The sequence below is a fragment of the Episyrphus balteatus genome, chromosome 4 (genome assembly GCF_945859705.1).
Source record: "Episyrphus balteatus chromosome 4, idEpiBalt1.1, whole genome shotgun sequence".
NCBI lineage: Eukaryota > Metazoa > Arthropoda > Insecta > Diptera > Syrphidae > Episyrphus > Episyrphus balteatus.
The window spans coordinates 17,315,883-17,341,354 of record NC_079137.1 but is presented as its reverse complement, the minus strand read 5'-3'; the positions used below and the strand labels follow the sequence as shown (position 1 = coordinate 17,341,354).

General features: G+C 34.1%; 1 protein-coding gene across 2 annotated transcripts in view; it reads right to left on the bottom strand.

The window, feature by feature from the left end:
• Nucleotides 1-25,019, bottom strand: part of LOC129920178 (serine/arginine repetitive matrix protein 1) — a 30,266-nt gene extending 5,247 nt beyond the window's left edge. The window contains exons 1-6 of one of the 2 annotated variants that reach the window (XM_056001411.1): nt 24,907-25,019; nt 24,473-24,564; nt 23,852-24,406; nt 5,177-5,329; nt 4,164-5,116; nt 3,966-4,091 (exon numbers count right to left, since the gene is read on the bottom strand). In XM_056001411.1, coding sequence (XP_055857386.1) covers nt 3,966-4,091; nt 4,164-5,116; nt 5,177-5,329; nt 23,852-24,406; nt 24,473-24,564; nt 24,907-24,920 — 1,893 coding nt within the window. In that variant the 5' untranslated portion in view covers nt 24,921-25,019. Of the gene's footprint in view, nt 1-3,965; nt 4,092-4,163; nt 5,330-23,851; nt 24,407-24,472; nt 24,565-24,906 lie in introns of both variants that reach the window. The other variant, XM_056001410.1, reaches the window with a different exon arrangement.
• Nucleotides 25,020-25,472: the final 453 nt, after the last annotated feature.

Sequence of the window (25,472 nt, the reverse complement as noted above, 5' to 3'; positions counted from 1 at the left end):
AACGGCCGAAGCTGTGAATTAGAAGAGATGATGAAGAGGAGGCGAGTGGACATCTTGTGCGTCCAAGAAACCAAGTGGCGAAACACTGGAAACAGAGCCCGTTTCTTAGACGTCAAGACAAAACAATACAAGATGTTCTACTACGGAACAGAGCAAGGTAGAAACGGAATCGGTGTCATCCTTGCGGAAAAGCTTCTTGGAAGCGTTTTGGCCATTTCGAAGTCCAGTGACCGATTGATGTCTCTTAAACTGGTGATGGAAGGAAAGGTGTGGAATATAGTCAGTGCATATGCTCCCCAAATTGGATGTGAGCAGGTGGAAAAAGATGCATTCTGGCTAGACTTCCACAACCTCATTAAAGACATCCCAAAGGAAGAGCTTTTGTTTGTGGGTGGAGATTTAAATGGACATGTGGGGAACGGCAACGAAGACTACGAGGACTGCCATGGTGGCCTTGGATTCGGAACTAGAAACCCTCCTGGTGAAGAAATTCTAAGCATGTGCAGGTCACATGGTCTTATAGTGTTGAATACCATGTTCATTAAACAAAGCCGACACCTTATCACTTATAGCAGCGGTGGAAATGAAACACAGATCGACTACCATCTGGTATCTAGTTTCATGAAGCCGCTAGTGAAAGACTGCAAAGTGATATTAGGAGAAGCGATCGCCCAGCAACACCGTCTCCTACTGACAGAATTTTTTATGGAGACGAAGGCGGCAAACAAACAAAGAGAGGCTACCGGAGGTATCAAGTGGTACAACCTGGAGAAGGAAAAAGGCGATGCATTCATCTCTGTTATGAGAAATTATCTGTGCGAGACCATCAGCAGATTAGAAAACGAAGAGTGCAGAGTACAAAATATGTGGGACTCTCTGCAAAGAACTTGCTTGGTGAAGGCGAGGTCACTGCTAGGAACATCTAAAGGAAACTACCAACGGGAAAAAGAAACATGGTGGTGGAGCGATGAAGTCAAAGCAGTGATATCAAGGAAAAAGACCGCTTTCCAAGCTTGGTCCAAATGCCCCTCTCATAATAGAGATGAAAAAGCACGACTCGAAGTGGACTACAAGCGCTACAAGAAGGAAGCAAAGAAGAAATGCGCCCAGCATAAGGCAGAGAGTACGGAAAGCATGTATCGCGAGCTTGGGGAAATATCTGATCCAGCTGCTGATGCAAACCAGGCTCTCCAGGAACTGCGACATGCCAAAATGAACAAGGGTGCAGCTATCTTCAAAATTGCCGCTCAAAGGAGAAGGAATGCTCAGGAAATACGTTCACCAAAGTTCATTAACGATGCTCAAGGCCTACTACTTGTGAATGACGACAAAATTCTCCACAGGTGGCGACAGTATTGTGACGAACTCCTAAATGAGCAATTTCCCAGGATTTACTTTCCAACAGCCGAACCTAATTTAGAAGAAGTACCCGACCTTACAGTCGAAGAAGTTAGCGTGGCGGTGAAAAACTCCAAGAAAGGAAAGGCGATTGGTTCAGACGAAATACCCTCTGAGTTCTGGAAGAAGATGGGAGACATTGGGTGTAAATGGCTCACGATTCTCATCTCCAAACTCATTAGCGGTGACCAAATGCCAAATCAGTGGAGAGAAAGTTTCCTTCTCCCAATCTACAAAGGAAAGGGGGACACACGAAACTGTGATAACTACCGATCGATTAAGCTGATGTCACACACCATGAAGATCGTTGAGCGGATTTTGGACGGCCCACTGCGAAAAATAATACGGCTGTCTGATGACCAGTGCGGGTTTGTCTCGGGTAAATCAACCACAGATGCCATACAGAGTTTAAGAATCCGAATGGAAAAACACCGTGATTTCTCAAGGGATTTGCATATTGTGCTGGTTGATTTCGAAAAGGCATTCGATAGACAACCACGAGATCTGATATGGGTGTCCCTGAGACAGCGAGGGGTTCCGGAAATCTACGTGCGGATGATCAAGGACATGTACGAGGAAGTAAACACGAAGGTAAAATGCCCCGCAGGAGTCACCGAAGAGTTCCCAATTAAAGTCGGTGTGCACCAGGGAAGCGTCCTGAGTCCTTTGCTCTTTATCACCGTCCTTGACTTTCTGCTTGAAGAAAAAGTGATGGATCCGAAAGTGAGTCAGTTATTCTTTGCTGATGATGGCGCCATCATAAGTGAAGATCCAACATCCCTGCAACGAGCACTTGATGTATGGGTGGATGTTCTGGAGGGATGTGGGTACCGGATAAGCGCGAAAAAGACAGAATATCTCTGCTGTCCATTTTCTGACCCAGACGGCCCTATTCCGGACATTTACCTGAATGGCACAATACTTCCCAAGTGCGAAAAGTTCAAATACCTTGGATCTATGATCAACAACCAAGCTTCTTGTGATGACGACATCAACCACCGAATAAGTGTAGGGTGGATGAAGTGGCGCGAAAACTCTGCCATCTTCTGTGACCGAAAAATGCCCCCTAAACTAAAAGGAAAGCTCTATACTGCAGTTGTCCGCCCAGCACTTACATACGGTTCACAATGTTGGACAATGTACAAAACGTATGAGAGTAAACTGACAGCAGCAGAGATGAAGATGCTTCGTATGACAGCAGGAGTAACAAAGCTTGATCGAATAAGAAGCAAGAAAATCCGAGGAAGTCTTCACGTCAAAAATACCATCTTGGATAAAATACAGCATGACCGTTTAAGCTGGTACCGTCATGTACAAAGAAGAAACCCTGAGAACCCAGTTCAAAAGGCGATCGCATACGACGTTCCAACGCAATCGCAAAGAAGAGGCAGGCCTAAGAACTCATGGAGAAGACAAATGCAACGACAACTGCATTCAGACATGGAACAATTCAAAATCGAGAAGCCTGCCGACGTTTCCTGAGGTCAACCCGGCGAACCCCACATGCGGAGCCGTAGTGTGAAGCAGTAGAGTGGGAGAGTTGTGACCCCATCCGAGATCATGACTATCGTCGATAATGGAGAAGAAGAAGAAGAAGAGTTTGTTTAGTTTGTTTAAGTATATCAATAGGTAACAGAATAGACAATAGTGAAAATTTTTAATGAGGTGAAATTTTGTAAATGGCGGCGTAGTTCAGGATGATAGTAAAATCCTGTGCTCCCATCGGACGACCAACTAACTCCTACAGTTCTTAACCGATTGGGCTAAAATTTTGTGTGGAGCTTAAAAATACTATTCTCTAGTGAAGTACGTAGAAATATTAAATTTTAACGATTTTATGAGCTTTTTTTCACCGAATCTTGTTTTTGGAATAAAATAATTTTTTCAAATTAATTCCATTTCTTTAAAAATCAATATTTCAAAAAAATCCTAGGTACTTCAGGATAGTATTTTTAAGCTACACAATTTCCCTACCAAATCTTTTGCGTATTGACTCCGTTAAAGTTGACAAAATAAAACCGAAAGGAGGCATTTAAGCAGTAAAGCCCTCTCTCAAATAAACAAAATCTCAATCATTCACATTTTGTTGAACTCTCAATCATTTGTACATTGTCAAAATATAATTGGTTCCGTCCCATTGAACTTCTTACCTTTCAGCCAGCTTATGTAGGGTATATAGGTACAATACCAATCCCTACTTCTTTTATGTTATTTAGTTCACATACTAGGCTGGTTTTTTTGGCAAAGCTATCCGCAGTAGGATTTTCAAAAAATATCAACACTCAACTAAAATTTATATGCACGCACCAAGAGAAAGGAAAACGTAAACTTATACACTTTGTCCAAATTCTATCCGTAGTTTGGTTAAGCTTCTATTCATATAGGTAACAGCGTGTTGTTTTAGTAATTCATATAAACGCCAACTACGAATACGGATAGCAATGCCAAAAAAAGACTGCTATTATTATCCCAAATTGTAATTTATTTGTTTTAACATATTCTTTGGTATTTTTTACACTGATAGTTTTTAAATTTACTTTTATAATAATTGTTAAAAATAGACTTACCTCGTGGTGTTTTTCTTCTGCTGCTCTTCGTCGACGCATTTCTTTGTCTTTTAAAATCTTTTCCCTTAAGGCCTTTTGTTTCTCGATTTCCAGCCGATACACCCTTGTCTCCTCGTCCTCTTCCATCTAAATAAATACGATTCGGGTTAGTTGAATTTGAATACCAAATTATTTTGTTTACATATCCACAAAACTTACATCACTTCTGTCGCGATCTCGCCTTCGCATTGGCGAAGCACTTCTCCTTCTCTTGCCATAGTTTCTATTTTCATAATCTCTACTATTGGCGCGACGAAATCTTCCTCTGTTAAACGAATTGTATCTATCACGACTTCCTGCCCGACGATCACGATCTCTGTCTAGACCTCCTGCCCCCCCAGCGTTACCACCACTGTTATTGCCACGATCCATGTGGCGTTCACGTTTGGGTGGCGAGTAACTGCGTTCTCGACTACGACTTCTCTCGCGGCTGCGACTGCGTGGTCTCGGGGGCGGTGATCTTTCATTGCGGCGCTTTTCAATGTGCTGCCGATTTTTGTTAATGAACTCTTCTTGCTGCCGCAGCAGTTCTTGATCACTCTGTAAATGCGACACATGACTACTTATAGTGTGCATAAATTGAGTCTCCTGAATGAATTTGCTTGTAGCTGCTTCAACACCACCTTTAAAGTTTGGGTTAATAAGCACTTTACTGGGGCGAATAGGTGGCTGTGTTGTTGCCATGGGCGCAGCTGTTGGCAATTGGGATTGTGGGGGCATTTGTTGTCGCTGTATTCCACCTTGTGGTGGAGCAGTAGCGGAGTTACCGTAATTCGGATTTCCCTGCATCATCATACCTGGCGGTCGATGCAACGGCGCGCGTGGTGGTCTGATCCCAGGCATTGCGGACGACAGCTCTGGCCGAAACATTTGGCGCTGATGCTGGTTGGGAGGAAACGAGCCGACATAGGGCAAACCATTTGAGGGCACTGCCCCACCGGAATACTCGTTGTGTGGAACCTGCCCATACATATTGGGATTAGGAAGGCGATAACTGCCTCCTGGCTGTCGAAAATCCATTCTTGGCCCAGGCACCGGATGTTGGTTCAAGGGATATGTGTGTCGCAGGGGTTTTTGATCGGGAACATAGGGATTTTGGCCAGAAAATTGACCTGGAATTAATTGAGGATTTATATTCTCATTGGGATGATGAGGATATTGAGGGAACCCACCACCAGCGCCACCTGGACCCATTACACTGCCGTGAGGAGGATATCGCAGCAATGGTCTCTGATTGGGATACATCATACCACCACGCATCATCGGTACACCACCAATTCCTCCACGACCACGTTTGGAATGCATAAAGCGGTTGTGATGTTTATCTAAAAAAAATTATTTATTTTTGTACCAGGTAAATAATAAATGATAAAATTAAAAAGTAAATTAAATATTAAAAATATATATGTATGCTTTTAGATTCAATTTGTTATATGTATTTAAATTAAGAGTTCGGACTGCGCAAACCAAATCAATATACACTACTGGAAAAAATTAAGGGATCAAAAAAAAATTCCAAATTTTTGGGCAAATTTCAACAGGCCGTAACTTGGAAAGAAATGGTCGTACAAGAAATCGATAAAGAAGGAAATTGTAGCTCCAAGTGCCTAGTTTTTGGATTAGAACTTTGAAAATTTTTAACCTCCGCGGTTTTTGAGTAATCGTAGAAAAACCAGCAACAAAAAAATTTTCAAAATTTTTTTAGTTTTTTTTTTGGTCTACGGGCGTGGAAAAAATTTTTTTAGCTTAACCACTATAGGGATCGGATACTTTGTTCATTTAGCTTTAATTTGTTTTTTTGAACACCTCGATACGTCCACTTCTCGCCGAGATATCGGTCTTCAAATGGAAAAAAATCCTTTGTGTTTGATTATTGATATCTCAGCAACCAATGATCGCACAGAAAGTTAAAGGTGGGTTTCAAGAACTTGTATGAATTCTCCTTAACGGCTAGCCATTGCTTTTCCAAAAAAAATTTTTTTTCTTATTTTCACATGAATTTGAAAATGCAACAAAAAAGGGCTTTTGGTGGTTTTTTGGAAAATCGAGCGCTAGATCGAAAATATTGAGGAAACCGCTAATGTTAAGTGTGCATTTTACAGTTCAATATGTCCACAAAAACCCTACAAAAAATCAAATTAAATTTAAAACAAAACAAAATTCAAAAAAAAAAAAAAAAATTTAAAAAAATAAAATTTTTTTGAATTTTTTTCTCTTGAAAAGTTTAAGAGAAAAAAATTTTATTTTTTTAAATTTTTTTTTTTTTTTTGAATTTTGTTTTGTTTTAAATTTAAGCTTTTTCTGGAGCAAAAATGTGGAAAAAGCTAGGAAAAACAATTTTTTTTCTCATTACAAAATGAGAAAAGAAAATTGAGCTTTTCAGAGCAAAAAACGTGATCCTTTAATTTTTTCAAAAATTCGATCGAGTGAAACAAAAAAACGGCTGGCTGGATTAATTTGATTTTTTGTAGGGTTTTTGTGGACATATTGAACTGTAAAATGCACACTTAACATTAGCGGTTTCCTCAATATTTTCGATCTAGCGCTCGATTTTCCAAAAAACCACCAAAAGCCCTTTTTTTGTTGCATTTTCAAATTCATGTGAAAATAAGAAAAAAATTTTTTTTTGGAAAAGCAATGGCTAGCCGTTAAGGAGAATTCATACAAGTTCTTGAAACCCACCTTTAACTTTCTGTGCGATCATTGGTTGCTGAGATATCAATAATCAAACACAAAGGATTTTTTTCCATTTGAAGACCGATATCTCGGCGAGAAGTGGACGTATCGAGGTGTTCAAAAAAACAAATTAAAGCTAAATGAACAAAGTATCCGATCCTTATAGTGGTTAAGCTAAAAAAAATTTTTCCACGCCCGTAGACCAAAAAAAAAACTAAAAAAATTTTGAAAATTTTTTTGTTGCTGGTTTTTCTACGATTACTCAAAAACCGCGGAGGTTCAAAATTTTCAAAGTTCTAATCCAAAAACTAGACACTTGGAGCTACAATTTCCTTCTTTATCGATTTCTTGTACGACCATTTCTTTCCAAGTTACGGCCTGTTGAAATTTGCCCAAAAATTTGGAATTTTTTTTTGATCCCTTAATTTTTTCCAGTAGTGTAGTTTGTACAAATGTACATGTCATTGAGTTGGGGCCAACCGTTTCATTCTATTTCTTGCTAGCTTTAGGGGTTAGGTCACTCTAAGTTGTGTCTTGTGGGCAAAAGTGTTTTTTTTTTCAAATTTTAGGTTTAGGCTATTTTTGGTCTCTCTTTTTTTTAATGAAAGAAAGGCACGAAGTTATATTTTCACTTATAATTTGTAATTTGAAAATATTAAAATTTACGTATTTGGCACACACTTGAAGTTACTAGTCGATTTTTTTACTCAAAAATATCGTATCGTTTTTTTTTTAGAACGTTCGCGAAGGTTCACTCTAGAAATGCCATTTTGTAATATTTTTGTATTTAAACTTAAATACCCGCCTCAAAACATTTTATCAAAAAAAAAAAAATAACACCCGCTTACATCACCTAAACCATAATTATTATATCTTTATATCGATGTAACGTTTTTTTAGCTTTGAAATGAAAACGCTTTAGCTTAGTTTACAAATAAAGCTACATTTTAGAGAACACATAAAATTCTCTTCTTTCAAAAATCTTAGATCAACACTCGAGGTTGACAAATTGCCATTTCACAAGAGTCAATATCCAAACAACATGTACAAATATTATAACGACTTTACTTTTTGAAGGTCAAAATTCCCTACAATATGTCCTACTTGAACTTATTATAGTTTTCAAAAAAGTTATCCATTTTGACGAAATTAACGTTATTTGAAGTAGGCTATTGATAAAGTCTTACAGAAAGGAACTAAGACGTTTAAGGGTTTTTGTTGCAGGAATCGTTCAATGGGTTATAAAAGAAGATAAAACAGCGGAGGGTGGAAATTGGAGATAGTGGTGCAAAAGCCCCATTTTTGGGTTTTTCAATATATCTCGTAAACACAGCAAAATTTTGATATATTGCACTTTTGAGAAAATTAAATTTACTACCAGAATAATGTTTTTTTTTTAACCCTTTGACTGCCAAGCTTTTTAGTGCCCTGGTATTTCACATAAGATGTCGCTCAAAAACGGTTGACATGGCAGGCAAAGGCTTAATTGAAAGAAAAATTCCGTACCAAAACAGTCGAAACAAAAATTTTTAAAAATCGATTTTTTTATTTTTTGGTTGTATGTATGGGTCAAAATCATGGAGGTGGAAAATTTGATGTGCTGGCATTTTTTTAAATCAAAATAACATTTATTTAAAGTTTTTTCTCATTTACCAATTAAAATAGTAGGCACGCATATACGAATATATTTGTTTCGGTTAGAAAAGTTTAAATTTCTTTTTTATTCCATTTTATATACCCAAAAACAGCGTTCCCGGACATGTCCATAACTCAAAAACTGATATTCAAATGACTTAAAAACACATTAGTCAATTATTTTTTAGTATTTCTTTTCTAAATACTACATATACACAATACTTTTTATAAATTGGTACATCTCTTACAAAAAAATTAAGTTTTGTTATTTTTATTCATTAATAAAAGTTGTCCCAAGAAAAATGACGCATAAAAGCAATGTATCAATATTTTTAATGTATCAATATTTTAATCATCTAACTTACAAATTGTGCTGCAAGCAGTTTTTAAAGTTGATTTTATATAGATTTATCATTCCACGCTTATTTTTATGGATAAATATATAAAATATATGTAAGAAGCTAGTTTTAGTTTCATTTTTAAGTAGCGTACATCAATTAACCGTCATTCCGGGAACGCTTATTTAGGGGTATAGTTAGATTGAAATTTTAATTTTTTGGTGATATTATGATCGAAAATCGAGGCCACTGCAATATAATCTCAAAAATATTTCGTTTAACTTTGCGTCATAAAAAATAAAAATAAATTAAGGTCAAAACGTCATTTCCGGGAACGCTCTTAGAATCTGAATAAATAATGTAGTCTAACACTCATAATTTTGTATTTTTTGGGTATTTTTACTTAGCAGTCTATCTAAGTATGGCTGTAATATACACTTTTATCAAAAAAGTTACAAGAAAACAAAAGAAAAAATTACTTATGGCCTAAGTGTTTCGGACGTGCATAAAAGCATTTTTTTGTAGAAATCGGTCTCTGTCCCAAGAAATAAAGTTATATTTTATTTATTTATGACCTACTACCTTAATATAATAGCATATCATTCACATTGATACTATTTCTAGACCCCTAAAGTCGTTTTGAAGAGATTACCATAATTTCCGGGAACGTTTTTCTAGTACTAATATTTGGGGTTTTGCGGTAAATTGAAAAATATACATTTTTGTGCTCTGCCCGTTCATGAACCGACAAATTATGGCTAAAGCGAACATTTGAGCATGAAATTTTTATCATAAAACAAAGTTGATTTTTTAAGAATTCGGTCATCGAAATTTCCCACCTCCATGATTTTGACCCGTATGTATTTTTTTTTTTTTGAGCTGAGATAGGCATGAGAATTGTACTAAATTTAAAAAAAAATATTAAAAGATAGAGGTGTGCCAAAGAGCGATTTTTAAAGAGCAGCGATCCCATTGAGCAGTATTTAAAGAAATCAGCTATTAATAGCTGCTATTTAATAGGGCTAAGCCTTAAAGAAAATGCCACAAAAAAAAAAAACAAACAGTAAATACCTCATAAAAGTGAACAAAGCCACACCTTTATAAAGCAAACGCAATCCATTGTCAGTTATTAATTTTTCTACTCTTTAATATTAGCCGTGTTTTATTGGTACTCAGTATTTTAGTAAGTAAACATTTTATGCTGTTAACAACAACACACGACTTCTTTTATTTACTATTAATAATCCTTTACTGTTGAAGAGTCAAAAATGTATAAGTTTAGAAAAAAATTTTCTCTGTAAACCAACAAATAAAAAACTTTTGTTTATCCTTAGCAATCATTTGTTGTTGTTTTCCGTGCAAAATTTTACTGAGTTAAGTACTTTGTTACCAATAAAACACAAAATATGATTTCCTACCCATCTACGTATGTATATATTGTAATTTATACAAAGTGTGAAATTAACGATAGTTTATCGGATGAAATACTTATTGACATTGGTGTACAACAATGATCTATCCTAGGAACATTCCTTTTCAATATTTCTATTAACGATATTAGCAGTGTTATAACAAATAGTGAATATGCGTTTTTTTTTTATAATGAGCGCGCACTAAAGGGTGTCCCGGAATGAGATATGAAGATTTTGAAGGCTGATTCTTGGGTATATTCTAAGAAAAAAATTGTTCTACAGTAACTGGTAGACCAGAATGATGTAGCTGTGGCTTGTGTCTTGTGTCGCTGTCAAAGTTAAAAAGTATGAAATTAGTATATTGGTGCCAGAATACGTAGCTGTGGCTGTGGCAAGGAAATTCGCTGTGGTACATGTCGAGTCGACTTTTACTTCAAGCTACAAGCGGAATGACTTTTGACGTTTCTAATGTGGTTACTCAGTTAAAATTATTTTTTTTTCAAGGCAATTGACATTTTTGTACGCCACATAATTCTGTTCATCTTTTCTATATTTTGAGCGAATTTATTTGACATCTTGTACCACGACGTTTTTCTTTGCTACAAGCGAATTTTCATTCTGTTCAACCAGTAACTCTCTATTTGCAAAGTTGATACCCTTTAGCGATGATTTAAGAAAACGCTTACTCTGGTATGCCTTTACTCATGTTAATGTTAATAACTCCGTTAATACTTATGATAAAAACTTCATTAATATCTTGATTTTTAAAAGAAATGCTATTCTTTGTACCTGCATTTAAAAATGTTAATAAATGTTAATATCTTTTTTTATTGCTCGGATGATAATTTTTAAATGGAATTGTTTTTTCTTACCCATGATAATTTTTTACTTAGGGGCCGATTTTCTTCGATAAATGTGTTATAAACATAGCGTTTTATAAATGTATTCTTATGAAGAAAACAATAATGAACACAAATGATGTTTACAAGTTTGCCAAAAAAAACTTAAAGATTTTATGATATTTGGGAAAACCTGCACCAGGTAAAGGTGCACCCGGTTTATACTCCTATCCTGGACACTCTGTTTATACTCCTATTATGTTATATGTTGGATATGTTAATGTGGCTTAATGTTAAACAAACAATCTTGATGAATGTTTTAATGTTTGTGTTCAAAAATTAAAAATAATCTAATGCCTTCTTATTTTTCTCGTTTATTTAACTATATGGGTGATGTTCAACCCTTTGTACTAAGAAACAATAACGATTTTCGGATCTTGTTGGTTCGATCAAGTTCTGCTCAAAATAGTTTATTCTACAAAGACTGGCAAATTTTCAACACCTTGCCAAATTAACTGAAGTCTGAAAACAACCTAAACAGCTTTCAAATTCAGATTATATATTTTGTTAGATTCCACAATTAATTGTATAACCTATTATTTTTCATAATTTTGTTCTGTTTATATTTTTTTTTGTTAAATTGAAATTATTTTAGTATTTACATATTTATTTTTTAAAGGGTGATAATACATTTTTTGGAATTGTGAATACAATATTCGAATTCCTCGGAATATTCTACATCATGCATGTCAAACTTGCGGCCCGCGGGCCTCATGCGGCCCACAACGAGTAACTTTGCGGCCCTCGACATTTTTAATAATTTTGAGCTTAAAGCCTGGTACACAGATCCGAGCTAAATTTTAGGTCAGATACAAATTATCGATAAGATGCTCTGATATATTTAAGCTCGGCTAATTTTTTTCGACAATTTGTATGGGAGCTAGTTTAAATCATGAATGCCCTAGGTATGGCATTCTTTGTTTTTTTTTTTAACATAAAAATTAGAATAAAATGTCGAACGATATGGAAATGGAGGCATGCGATTTTTATTATGACTCCGAAGTAAGATCCTTCGTATACAAGCATATAATTTTATTATTAAGAGAAATAAGATCCAGCCTAACTTACACCTTGGTCTGTTGAAAAAATGGTAGTAAAGGAGAGATTCTAGGTATCAGGAAGTAAACATAAATGCTATAATTCTTCTTAATTTTATATTATATTTTATTTGCGGCCCATACATATTTAGATCCTCTTGTTTTGGCCCCAATTAACCACTGAGTTTGACATGTCTGTTCTACATCAATTTCATATATGATTCTCTATCAAATAGTGAGACCGAAAAAAGTTCTAGCGACATGAAAAAGTATAAACCAAATTCGCAAAAAAAAAGGTGTGCCTACAGAGGGTTAATTGCTCTATTCTCTAAATACGTCAAAAAGTAATGACAAAGAAGACTTAGGGCGATTTTATTTACTCAAATTTGAAAACAACTCGAGGATTTTTATTTTCAACTTTAGAATTCGATTTTATTCACTGAAAGTTGACGGTTTTAGCTTTCAGTTTATCAACTTTTGATTTTCTCAACTTCCGAAAATATCAAAGTTTGTCGAGTAAACTTGAGATTTTAATTTGAAATGTCAATTTTTTTTAGTTTTATTTTGTTTTCAAATGTGTGTAAATTAAAAAGAAAAAACATACAAATTGGATTTAAGTTTATTGGTTGCCTAATGTATAATGAAAATAACGGGATGGATGCGCCTTGTGTTTAAAAGAAAGCCAAAACAACATCACGCCAAAATCGTGCCTGGAACCTGTTTTTTATTTCGTTAAAATAATAGTATTTTCGAAAAAGGAATTCAATCGCATTTTTTTTTATGCATAGGTATGTATGTACATTGTACATTAATGTATGTATGTACATATTTAGAAAATTTAAAATAGATAAAAAATTATGTGTGTGCAAAAAATGGATGTTTTATCTTGTTGATTTTTTTCTCCCTAAAAAACATTTGCTCTGGGGTTTCTTTTCGTGCTCTCGGAAAGTCTACTTTCTTCAGTTCAAATGAGTTCCAAGTTTCCACCATTACTATATTGGTTTGATGTAAAAACATGTGAATACCATATAAAGCCATTTAAAGTACATATAAGAGAATATGAGGCAAATAATTAAAAAAAAACTTTGAAACTTTATTATAATAACACAACATTCAAATTAGATTTGAAATTGATCAAAATGTCACAAATATCCCAGGGATATTTTCCAAACTGCAAGTGTGCCAACTTTTGGATTGAAACAAGGGAGTTAAGAATAAAATTATTGAATAAAACAAACTTTCAAATTGTAATTTGAATCTCGAGTTGGGGTTAACTCTGAAGCTTGCCAACTTAAGAGTTTTCCTAAAGTTGGTTGATAGTAAATAAAATGGCCCTAAGTACCATGTTTTTTTGTAAATAATAGTTGAAATACTAAGTGCCATTTTATTCACTTTTGTTCAACTTGGGGCAAAATCTCAATTTGAATAACTCCAGGGTTAACCTCAACTTGAGAGATAAATCCCAAGTTGAAAATTCGTTTTATTCACTAATTTTTCTCTAAACTCTCCAGTTTTAAATCTAAAGCTGGCCAACTTCCAATTTTAAAAATATCCCTGGGATATTTGTGATAAATTAAAACAATCTGCCAATTTCAAATCTATTTTGAATTTTTTGTCATACAAATTGAAGTTTCATTTTCTTTCGAATTTATGAATGGCCCTTTTTGTATATTTTAAACTGCAATGTGCATGTTTATTTTTTTAATAAAATTAAAATGATCTCGGCGAAAACATATTTTGGAGCTCATTTTTACGTAAGAAAGATTTTCCGAGAGCACATAAAGAAATCCTGGACCAAATATTTTTTTTGGGAGAACAAAATAAACAAGAAAAAACATACATACATATTAGGGTGCTTCTTGTATGGTCGAAAAAATTTTTTTTCTCGATTTTTTAATGGGATACCCCTGCATTATGTCCTACCATATAAGTATAGTATATTGTATTTTTTTTTTCGATTTTAATATTAAAATTTAGGGGTCGCTACCATTCACTAAAGATTTAAGTAAAAAAAAAAAGATCAATTTCAACAAAATTTTTTTTTGTTACAGTACAAAGTACGCTTAAGACCCGATTTTTTAATCTTCTAATAAACAGTCAGTTAACTGTCTGTCGAATAAAGATATTAGGCTCATAAACAATCAGATAAAATCATTGAATTTTTCAATTAAGAAAGATCACTAAGTTAGCTATTCTACAGAAGTACCTGGGTGACCGAGCTTTGCGTTTGAATACACATACGACGATCAGCAATGGATAGAAGGGTTACAGGAATCTGCATTATCGAAAATGCCTACAGCAATGAGATCCCTTTTTGTTCAAATTTTAATTTACGGGTCAGAAAGTTTTGGATGGTGTACATAAAGTTAATCTTTTTTTCAAGTTTAGCCTTGTCGGCTTGTTGTGAGTTATTTTATTTGTATACGTTAACAATAGTTGCATTTAAACAAAAGAAAAACGTAAGACAAAGGTAATGTGTGTTACCTAATTAAAAGTTTCAATACATGATCAAAAAAGTCATGATCTAAACATTTTTGTTTAGTTATTGTAACAAAAAGAAAAAGAACAATGTGTAAAAAATGGAACCATCCTTCAAAATTTTATTGAAATCGTTGAATCTGTCTCCGCGAAAAAAAAACTAATGTAAGAGAAAATACTTCCAAAATGTTGTATTTGCCTACGGGAAAAAACCCTCAAAATTTCATCGAAATCTTTAAAGCAATTACCAAAAAACTAATATGTGAGAAAAATAAGCGTAGCTGTGGGCGGATATTTCTAAAAGTACTTCCAAAACATTTTATTCGGCTAGGGGACCAAACCCTTCAAATTTCATCGAAATCCTTAAAGTTGTTACAAAAAAAATTCCATGTTAAAAAAGTGGGCGTGGAAGTGGGCGGATTTTTCCAAAAATACTTACAAACAAACCCTGAAAATTTCATCGAAATCCTTAAAGTGGTTACCAAAAAAAATTCCATGTTAAAAAAGTGGGCGTGGCAGTGGGCGGATTTTTCCAAAAATACTTCCAAAATTTTTGACTCACTAAGATAAACAAACCCTGAAAATTTCATCGAAATCGTTAGAGCCGTTCCCGAAAAAACTTATATGTTAAAAAAGTGGGCGTGGCAGTGGGCGGATTTTTCCAAAAATACTTCCAAAATTTTTTACTCGCTTAGATGAACAAACCCTGAAAATTTCATCGAAATCGTTAGAGCCGTTTCCGAGATCCCAATTTTATATATATTTATATATATGTATATATATGTATAAACAATTTTAGCTCGTTTAAAGTTATAAGATAACACAAAAAAAAATGTTAAATTCAAAAATATTCAAAATTAAACTTTATTTTTATTCCGCTGTATTTTTATCAAAATTTCTTTCAAAACAGTTAGAGATTTAATATAAAGTACTTAATTTTGGTTACAATTTTTAAAATTTTCTGAGAAAAAAAAAACATAATTTGGTGTATTTTTCAAAACTTTGAATTGTGGTAGCGACCCCTAGAACGTGTTTAAACTGGACCAAATATTACCCAATTTATATTTAAGGCAGAAAGAACAAAATGAAAGGGTGTCCCATTAAAATTTCGAAAATTGATTTTTAAGAAGCACCCTAATACATATACATATTATGTACATTTATGTTACACACACTGCGCTTCATTTATTGTTATTAATGTGAACAAAAATTATGCGATTCTTTTTTTCTTTTTTATTTGTGTGAAAAACAACTAAAAAGTGCATTATCGGTTATAATTAATATTATTTATTCATTACAGTTAAGTGAAATTTGGTGTCTTACCCACGCGACCAGTAAAATTCTTAAATAAATTTCGAAATTTGACAATAGCTTCGCATCCAAACTAATTTAGTCAATTTACTCAAATTTCCGTTCAGAAAATGACGTTGCCTAAATATCTAGTTACTAATATTTCCTGAACGTGCCCAATCACAAGTTTGCTCGCAAACTTCTCATATTTTTAGGAGTTGATAAAAGCTAAAGTTGATAAACCCTAGTTTCTAAAATTGAAAGTTAAAAACTTCAACTTTGTGTGAACAAATTCGAATTCTCAAGTTGAATATAAAAATCCTCGAGTTGTATTCAACTTCGAGTGAATAAAATCGCCCTAAATCAGGCATGTCAAACTTGCGGCCCGCGGGCCGCATGCGGCCCACTTTCTATATTTGTGCGGCCCAAGCTTAATTTAGGTACAACTTGCATTTTCAATTTTTTTACATTCAATTTCTGTTTAAAAAAATAAAATTTAAATGTCTATAATGAACACAAATTTCTCCATTTCAAAACGATGTTGTCCGTTTGGTGAAAAGGTAAGCAAACATTTTTTATGTTGAAAAAAAGCTTTTTTTTGCTGAAATTAGCATTGGAGAAAATAATTGTTTATCTTTTCTCCAGTGCAGATGGGAAAGCAGCGAAAAAGCCCCACACGGTTTGTTTCAACCTAGGTGAATTTTTGGGAAAAAGCTCTTAATTTATTTATTTGTAAAAAATGATTTATGTCGAATTCCAAACATCCAAAAATTCGATCTGCAATCGACTTATTGTCGCTTCTTTTTCTGAAATGAATTCCAATGAAAAAAATTCGCTTTTTAAATCTCTTTTTTGAGACGGATTTATAAATATAGAGTTAGTACCAAATCATTTGCAAATGGAGGTAATCGAAATCCAGTGTGACTCCGTTTTAAGATCTAAAATCGATGAATTTGGGATGCCTGAATTTTTACCAACTTCCAAAAAGGAGGAGGTATTCAATTCGCCTATAATTTTTATTTATGCTTGTTACCTCTTAACTTTGGACTGAGTTAACCAATTTTGATAATTCTTTTTGTATTGGAAAGCTGGGCCCTGCAGTGTGGTTCCATTTAAATTTTGTCCAGTTATGGCTATGGAAACTATGAGAAAAACCATAAAACCCAGTTTTGAACTATGGAAGTCGGTTTAGTTTTTTTGATAAAAATTATTATAAAAGTATCTACCAATCAGATTGGAGAACACTCGAAAATTGGCATATGAAATAATTTGTATATTTAGAAGCACTTTTCGATGCGAGCAGCTGTTTTCACTAATGAATGGAATTAAGTCACCTGTTAGATCCAGAATTACAGATCTAAACCTGGGGTGTTTTAAAAGTAATAACTTCTAATAAATTTTCCCCACAAGTAGAGAAGATGGTAGCAGAAAAGAAATGCCAAGTGTCAGGCAGAAAACATTAATATTACTACATAATTGTTCTTTTATAAAAATAAATCTGTTTCATAAAAATTCTAATTGTTTCTTTTTTTTGCGGCCCATAGAAATTTATACCCTGTTATTTTGGCCCGCGAAAGCCATTGAGTTTGACATGCCTGCCCTAAATAAACAAACTAACTATCAACTAACTAACTAAACTAACTACTTGTTTTGGAGCTCAATTCGATTTCAGGTGTTGTTTTCTGTTGAGATACGACACTTGTTATAAATTTACTTTGCGTTATATTCAACTCATTAACAAATGATTTAATTTATTTTTGTTGTCAATAATTTTCTTTTTAAAACTTACTTCTTACTTTTACTTACTTACTTTTATTTAACTGCGAATAAACCTTTATAAAATTATTTTACCTGATATTGTTTTATTTAACCAAGAGAAGTTGACAGGTTATGGGCCCAAGTATGGAAGAAGAAAAATATAAAGTGCAATTGTTTGATGGTACAAATTTCAACAATTGGAAATTTTGTTTAATGGCGATGCTTGAGGAACATGATCTAGAAGAATTTTTAGTCAAGGACTCGAAGAACATTCTAGATGCTGAACCAAATGAAGCAATCAAATTGACGATTAAAAAAAGAGAGAAGAAATGCAAATCATTAATAATCCATCGCATAGCTGATAGTCATCTTGAATACGTTAAAGACAAATTAACGGCAAAAAACATTTTGGAAGTGCTTGAACGTACTTTCGAGAGGAAAAGTATTGCTTCGCAACTTTTTTTGCGAAAAAGCATACTAACACTTAAGTGCGCAGAAGGAGGAGATATTGAACAACACTTTCTAAGATTCGATAAGTTGGTTCGGGAGCTACGATCAACAGGAGCGAATTTAGAAAATGCTTATGTTATATGTCACTTACTTCTTACATTGCCTCCTTCATTCGAGACACTGGTAACTGCTTTGGAAACGATGGAGATCGAGAAGTTGACGATAGATTTCGTAAAAAGTAGGATTTTAGATGAAGCAAAGAAAAAGTCAAATCCAGAAGTTCATGAGTCAGTTGCAATGTATTCAAAGAGCAAAATTAAGTGTTATAATTGCGGAAAACTTGGGCACAAGCGCTCGGAGTGCAAGAGTCGAAGAGAAAATAAATATGATGCGAAAGCCAAAATTAGTACCACTTATACTGAGACGTTTACTTTCATTGCACATTCTGGGATGGGTCTTAAAGCTGAAGCAAATAATTACTTGCATTTTTATTTGGACTCTGGAGCAACCGATCACATGGTCAATGATGAAAAATATTTGACAAACTGCAAAATGTTAGAAAATCCAATTCAAATCTCGGTGGCAAAGAATGGAGTTCATCTAATGGGAACTAAGATTGGGAATATCTTTGGAAACTTATCCTTGAACTAGAAGAAAAAATGCTGGCGTGATTGGAGATGTCTTATTCGTAAAAGAATTGTCTTGTAACTTACTTTCGATTCGGAAACTTGAATCAAAAGGCATTAAGACAGTTTTCGAAAACGGAAAGGCACAAATCTGGAAGGGGAATTACCTCTTAACTGAAGCTGTAAGCAATGGAAAGCTGTATGAACTATGCATTGAAGTACATGAAGAAAGGTTTGCTGGAATAAGTGCACAACGAATGGGACACTCGAATATAACCGACATTCTGAAGTTGAAGCGAGCTGGAACGGTAGATGACTTAGATATCTTAGAAAATGATGGAAAGGAGTACTTTTGCGAATCTTATATAGCCGGCAAACAACATCGAAGACCATATAAAAGTATTCCTGAAAACAGATCATCAAGACCGTTAGAGCTCATTCACAGTGACGTTGTTGGACCTATAACACCAATGACTTATGACAAAAAGAGGTATGTAGTAACATTTATTGATGATTTTACTCATTTTGCAGTGGCTTAGTTGATGGAATGCAAACATGAAGTGCTAAATAAATTCGTTGAGTATACAGCTTGGGTGACTGCTCACATTGAAAGAAAAATCTCTCGTTTACGTGTCGACAATGGAGGTGAATTGTACTTCAAAGAATTTTGAGAAGTTTAGAATCCAGCAAGGTATTCGACTGGAATATACAGTGCCATATACACCCGAGCAAAATGGTGTATCTGAAAGATTTAATCGCGTTATAATGGAAAAGGCTAGAACTATGATTTTTCATTCGAAAGCCGATAAATCTTTATGGGGAGAAGCTGTGTGGATGTCTGTGTACCTGTCGAATCGAAGCTTTTCAAGTGTTTTTCAAAAAAGGGAAGAGAAGAATATCACCCCGTCAGAATTGTGGTACGGTAGACGACCAAATCTAAGAAACTTACGAGTTTTTGGTAGTGTAGCTTATGTTCACATTCCTGGTCAGCTTCGAACAAAACTTGACCCCAAATCATTAAAGTGCGTTATGGTTGGAAATACTCCCAATGGTTATCGATTATGGAATCCTGTATCAAAGAAAATTGTCATAGCAAGTGACGTAATTTTCAATGAACAGCTACTTATCGCTCCAAAAACCGAACAAAACGATGAGAGCCAGTACATTTGAGAACAATATACCATATATAATAAAGATGAGGCTGAAGTCGAAGACATGTCCGAAGCAGGAGGGGAAACAACAGAATGTGAAGATGCGAATCATCAACAAGAACAAACAACAGAATGTGAAGATGCGAATCATCAACAAGAACAAACAACAGAATGTGAAGAAGCGAATCATCAGCAACAACAATCAACAGAATGTGAAGATGGGAATTATCAGCAAGAACTCTCTGAAGTGAAGTGATGTAGGCGAGCCAAGAAACTACCTGACAGTTTCAAAGAATTCGATATGACAAACTACATTACCTATGCTTTAAATGCTGAAAGTTTTGTTGATAATGTGCCAACCACACTTCTAGAAGCAAAGAAAAGCAGCGACTGGAATAAATGGAAATATGATATTGAGGAGGAGTTAACGTTTTTGAAAGAAGCTAACACCTGGACGTTAACAAATCTTCCCGCTTCCAAGAAAGCAGTTGGGAACAAGTGGGTATTCAAAGTCAAGAAGGATCAATTCGACAACATTAGTAAGTACAAGGCCCGTTTGGTTGCCAAAGGTTTTACTCAACGAATTGGGTTTGATTATACAGAAACATACGCACCTGTAGTTAAACTAACTTCTGTACGAGTACTGTTAGCTGTAGCGAACCAAACTGGCATGCACATTCATCAGATGGACGTGAAATCGGCATTTTTGAATGGCAATATAAATGAAGAAATCTACATGCATTTCAATTGGTTTTAAAAGAACAATTTCAGATTACTGCCTTTACACCAAAATCGAGAAAGAAATTCAATTGTTTATTTTGATTTATGTTGATGACTTATTAATCGTTGGGAAAAATTTGGAAGATATAGATGACACGAAGAAAGCTTTATCTAAAGAATTTCAAATGAAAGAATTGAACGAAGTTCAACATTTCCTTGGAATACACATCGAACGAAGTGCAAGTGGAATGAAGTTGAGCCAAAAAGAATATTTAAAAAACTTATTTACAAGATTTGAAATGCAAGATTCAAAAGAAATCTCTACTCCAATGGAATGCAATTTGCAAATGCCAATAGGTGACAAAATAGACACAAAATATCCTTATCGAGAACTTATTGGGTGCTTGATGTATGTTATGTTGTCGTTCCGTCCAGATTTGAGTGCATCAGTGAATTACTTCAGCCGATATCAAAGCTGCTATACAGAAGCTCACTGGAAACATTTGAAACGGGTTTTACGTTACATCAAGCAGACGATAGATTTTGAGCTAATATATTCAAAGACTGATGACGCGTTGCCCTTACAAGGATACGCAGATGCAGATTGGGGAAATGATGTCAATGACCGAAAATCTATTTCTGGGTATGTTTTTAAAGTTTTTAATTGTACAGTATCGTGGTGTTCAAGAAAGCAACAGTCAGTGAGCCTGTCTTCAACGGAAGCTGAATATGTAGCTTTATGTTTTGCTGCATGTGAAGGAATCTGGCTATAGGAACTACTATGTGAACTTGGTAAACAAGTAGAGACAGTTCATATATACGAGGATAATCAAGCTTGCATCAAAATAGCCGAAGAACCAAGAGAGCATAAACGAATGAAGCATATCGACATAAAGTATAATTTTATTATAGACGCTGTTCAACTTGGAAAAGTGAAAATATCGTTTATACCATCGAAAGACCAGTTAGCAGATATGATGACAAAAGGGTTGCCCAAACCTCAATTTATTGAACTCAGAAATCAGTTAAAAATTTATCATCAAGCTGAGGAGGAGTGTTGAGATACGACACTTGTTATATTTTTACTTTGCGTTATATTCAACTCATTAACAAATGATTTAATTTATTTTTGTTGTCAATAATTTTCTTTTTAAAACTTAATTCTCAAATAGCTTCTTAATAGAACAGATTGTTTTTATTTAACTGCGAATAAAACTTTATATAATTCTTTTACCTGATATTGTTTTATTTAACCAAGAGAAGTTAACATTTTCTTCCTTTGAAAAACGAGTGTTAAGTTTTTTTTTTCAAATAAATTTTCTAAATTTTTATTTAAACACTCTTCAAAATTTTAGCTACTTGAACCCTAAGAGCAAGTTCGTGCAACCCAGCGATGCCATCTGAGGCATAATTATGCCTTTTACTGGTAGACCAGAATGATGTAGCTGTGGCTTGTGTCGCTGTAAAAGTTAAAAAGTATGAAATTAGTATATTGGTGCCAGACCAGAATACGTAGCTGTGGCTGTGGCAAGGAAATTCGCTGTGGTACAAGTCGTGTCGACTTTTACTTCAAGCTACAAGCGCAATGACTTTTGACGTTTCTAATGTGGTTGCTCGGTTACAATTATTTTTTTTTCAACGCACTTGACATTTTAGTGCGCCACATATTCTGTTCATCTTCTCTACGTTTTGAGCGATTTTATTTGACATCTTGTACCACGGCGTTTTTCCTTGCCACAAGCGAATTTCCATTCTGTTCAACCAGTTAGGCATAAATTTGCTACCTGAGGCATTGACGCTTATTTTTTTTTTTTTGTAAAAAAGGCATAATTTTTTTCAAGCAACAATTGATTGATTGAATTGATCTTTTAAACCCTAAACTATTGGCAGTGTTTAATTTTCGAATGATTTTGTCTGCAATAACCAATTTTACTAGAAGAAAATCTACAAAAGGCAATTCGTTTCTAAAACCAGGTCTGATATGCTCGCAAATGCACGATTATGGAAAAAAAAAACTAAATTAACTTCAATTAGGAAAAATATTTCTTATTGAAGAAAAATTTGAAAAAAATTGGTGGCTAATTTCTTCCAAATTTATTATAAACGAATGTCTCAAGCTGGAAATACATAGAAGTGAAAAAAAGTACAAAAAAGTACAAAACTAAGAAATCTTAATTGAGGCATAATTTAATCGAAAAAGGCATAATTTTGGCTGAATGGGTTGGCAACTTCGTGCAACCCAATCGTGCATTTTATTTTTAATTTCTATTCATTAAATTTGCTTCTTACTAACAGCTATTAACCAGTGTTGCCGCAGGCTTTTTTAGAAAAGTAACAAAATTTTTCAAAAAGAGTAACAAATGGGAAAAAAGCGTAACAAATTAAAAAAAGTCAAAAAACGAATCTTATCTTATTTGAAAGCTTATTATGACGAAGTCTAGCAGGCTGCTGCAGCGAAAAAGAGGTGAAATAAAATAAACTAGTAGAATTTTCACTTTTCAAAAAGCAGAACGAAATTTTCAGTTTGAGCCTAACACGAAGCTGAAATAAAATTTTATCAACGAAATCAAAATTCCAATATGCTTTCAGTTTTTCAGTACACAGCTTTCCGGATTATGTGGAGAGTTTTCCTAGCGTTGACGTTTTGATTTTTTTTTTGTTCAAAATTAAAAATTTAATTTTCATATATTATTTTTAGTTATGCCATTTTTGTGTAAGATTTTCGTTTCTCATCTAGGTTTTAATAAATGAAGTTTAAAAAAACGTTCTGGAGGCGGAAGGGAACTATTTATTATATCTTTCTGAAAAATAGCCCTGCATTTGAAACAGTTTTGCCTTCTTGTGAATTATTAAAAGATATTATAAATCCTCAAGAGCTTTTAGATTATTATGTAGATATTTTAAGATTAATAACTGTTAATTTTAAAATTTAATGCATATTTTTATTGTAGAATAATTTAAAAACGGAAATTTAGAACTATTTTTGAGAAGAATTTCTTGACTGGAGCGTCTAGCCTAAAATTAAACATTTCATAATATTAACACATTAAATTTTCCCTTCATTAACTCCCATCCATTTTGTCCTAAGTGAATACAAATAGGTATTTATACAAAGAATAGATTTAAAACTTTTTTTAACCATAAAAAGATCATTGTTGCCTATTAAATAGTCAAAGTTATTGCATAAATTGCCGAATAAAAAAGTGCTTTCGGTTGAAATTTTCAATATATTTCAACGAAAAACAAACAAAATTTTATTGAAAAAAAGGGTAACAAAACGGAATAAAAAGTAACATGGTAACAAACTTATTAAATATTTCAAAAAAGTAACACTTTTGTTACTTTTGTAACATTGTGGCAACATTGCATTAACTCACCTGGAGAAGAATCGATGCCCTCTTCCATTTCCCGCTCAGTAGCTTGCTTAATATTTGTACGTTCTTCTCGCTCTTCCTCCGGGTCTTCACGCGGATCTGAGAATTCAGTTCCAGCTACACTCGAACTGTCTTGTGAACTTGGCAACATAAATTCTGCCGCGTGTATATTCAGCGAACTTGCCGTAGAATATTCCGCATGTGATTGCTCCTCAAAGTTCGTCGATGTGACAACTTCGTCGCAGCTGCTTGTTGTTGTTGTTGCTATTGATATCGCCTGCTGCATTGGCTGCTTGAAGTCGCATATCGCAGGTGGTTGCTGTTTAACTGGCGATTCTTCGCTCGTTGACACGTCAGAATCACTCGCTGCTATTGCCACAGGGTTTGCATTCTCTGCTTGTGTGTGTGCTTTGCCATTTCCCGATGAAGACACCTCCTCCGGTGATTTTGAGGGATTGCCATTGGAATTTGTGTTATCTGTCGTCTGCGTGCTAACCCATTCTTCAGCTTCTTCTTTTAATTGTCTTTTTTCTTCTTGTGTTACATCCTTTTCCAAGTCTATTTTATATTGAATATACAAAATTGAAAACTATAATTATAACTAAATTGAAGACTATGGCTTACCATCGTCAGATAGGAGCAGTTCGTCCTCGTCAGCACCATACAATGCATGGTCATCCAGGTCATCACCGAGTTCATAATTCAGTAGATCATCACTGCGAATATTAAAAGCCATATTTCAAAGACACAAAAAAAAGATATTCCGAAGAAAAAAAAAGTGAAAATAATTTGCTTTAATGTGCAAAGAAACGTATTCTGCCCCCACTCGTCTCACTATTTTTTTTACAACTTAATTTTGTGGAAAAAACTCAAACCCCCAACACAGATTTTTTCATATCGAAAATTTGGCTTTAAAGATAGTTTTTCAAGACAAATAAAAGAAGCACAATATAAAGTGAAGGGTTATGTATTATTAAATGTTTTAATTTCGTATAAATTATACAATTTAAATGATTAAAAGTACAAAAATATTTGGTAGAGAAAAAATTTGTTCTTACTTCAGGTCGGACATTTTGATATTTCTTTCGCTATTTGCTTGCGATATGGGTATGTGTAAGAGGGAGAGAGAGAGTTTGGAATTTTTCTTTGCGTCTGGTTTGGTAAATTAGATAGAGAAAACTATATTTCGAATGCAGCTGTCATAATACTGCCATACCGACGTTTAGTGTAGACTTTGAAAATAGTGTGTAGAGTTTAGAAATTAGGTGTGTTTTTTTGTTTATCTATATAGATTTTGTGCAAAAAAAACGACATCGAGATTTTTGAAATCAAAACGTGTTAAGCTACAACTACATTGGCTCAAAAAGTGAAAAAGTAGTGAGAATTTTCAAACGCATTTTTGTATAATATTTCGGCCTGAAAAATTAAAACAAATGATGCAGAAAGCTTATTTTTTGGTCTAATAAACAATGTGTATACTCTTTTTTACAAAACAATTGCGCTAGCCAGAAAAAAATATTTTCAATTTTGTACTTTTTCAAAAAGTAGTGTATGTAGTTAAAAGCTGAAACACAATCACGCTTTGCCGTCGATTTTGACAACTGCGAAAAGTTCAACTATAGGA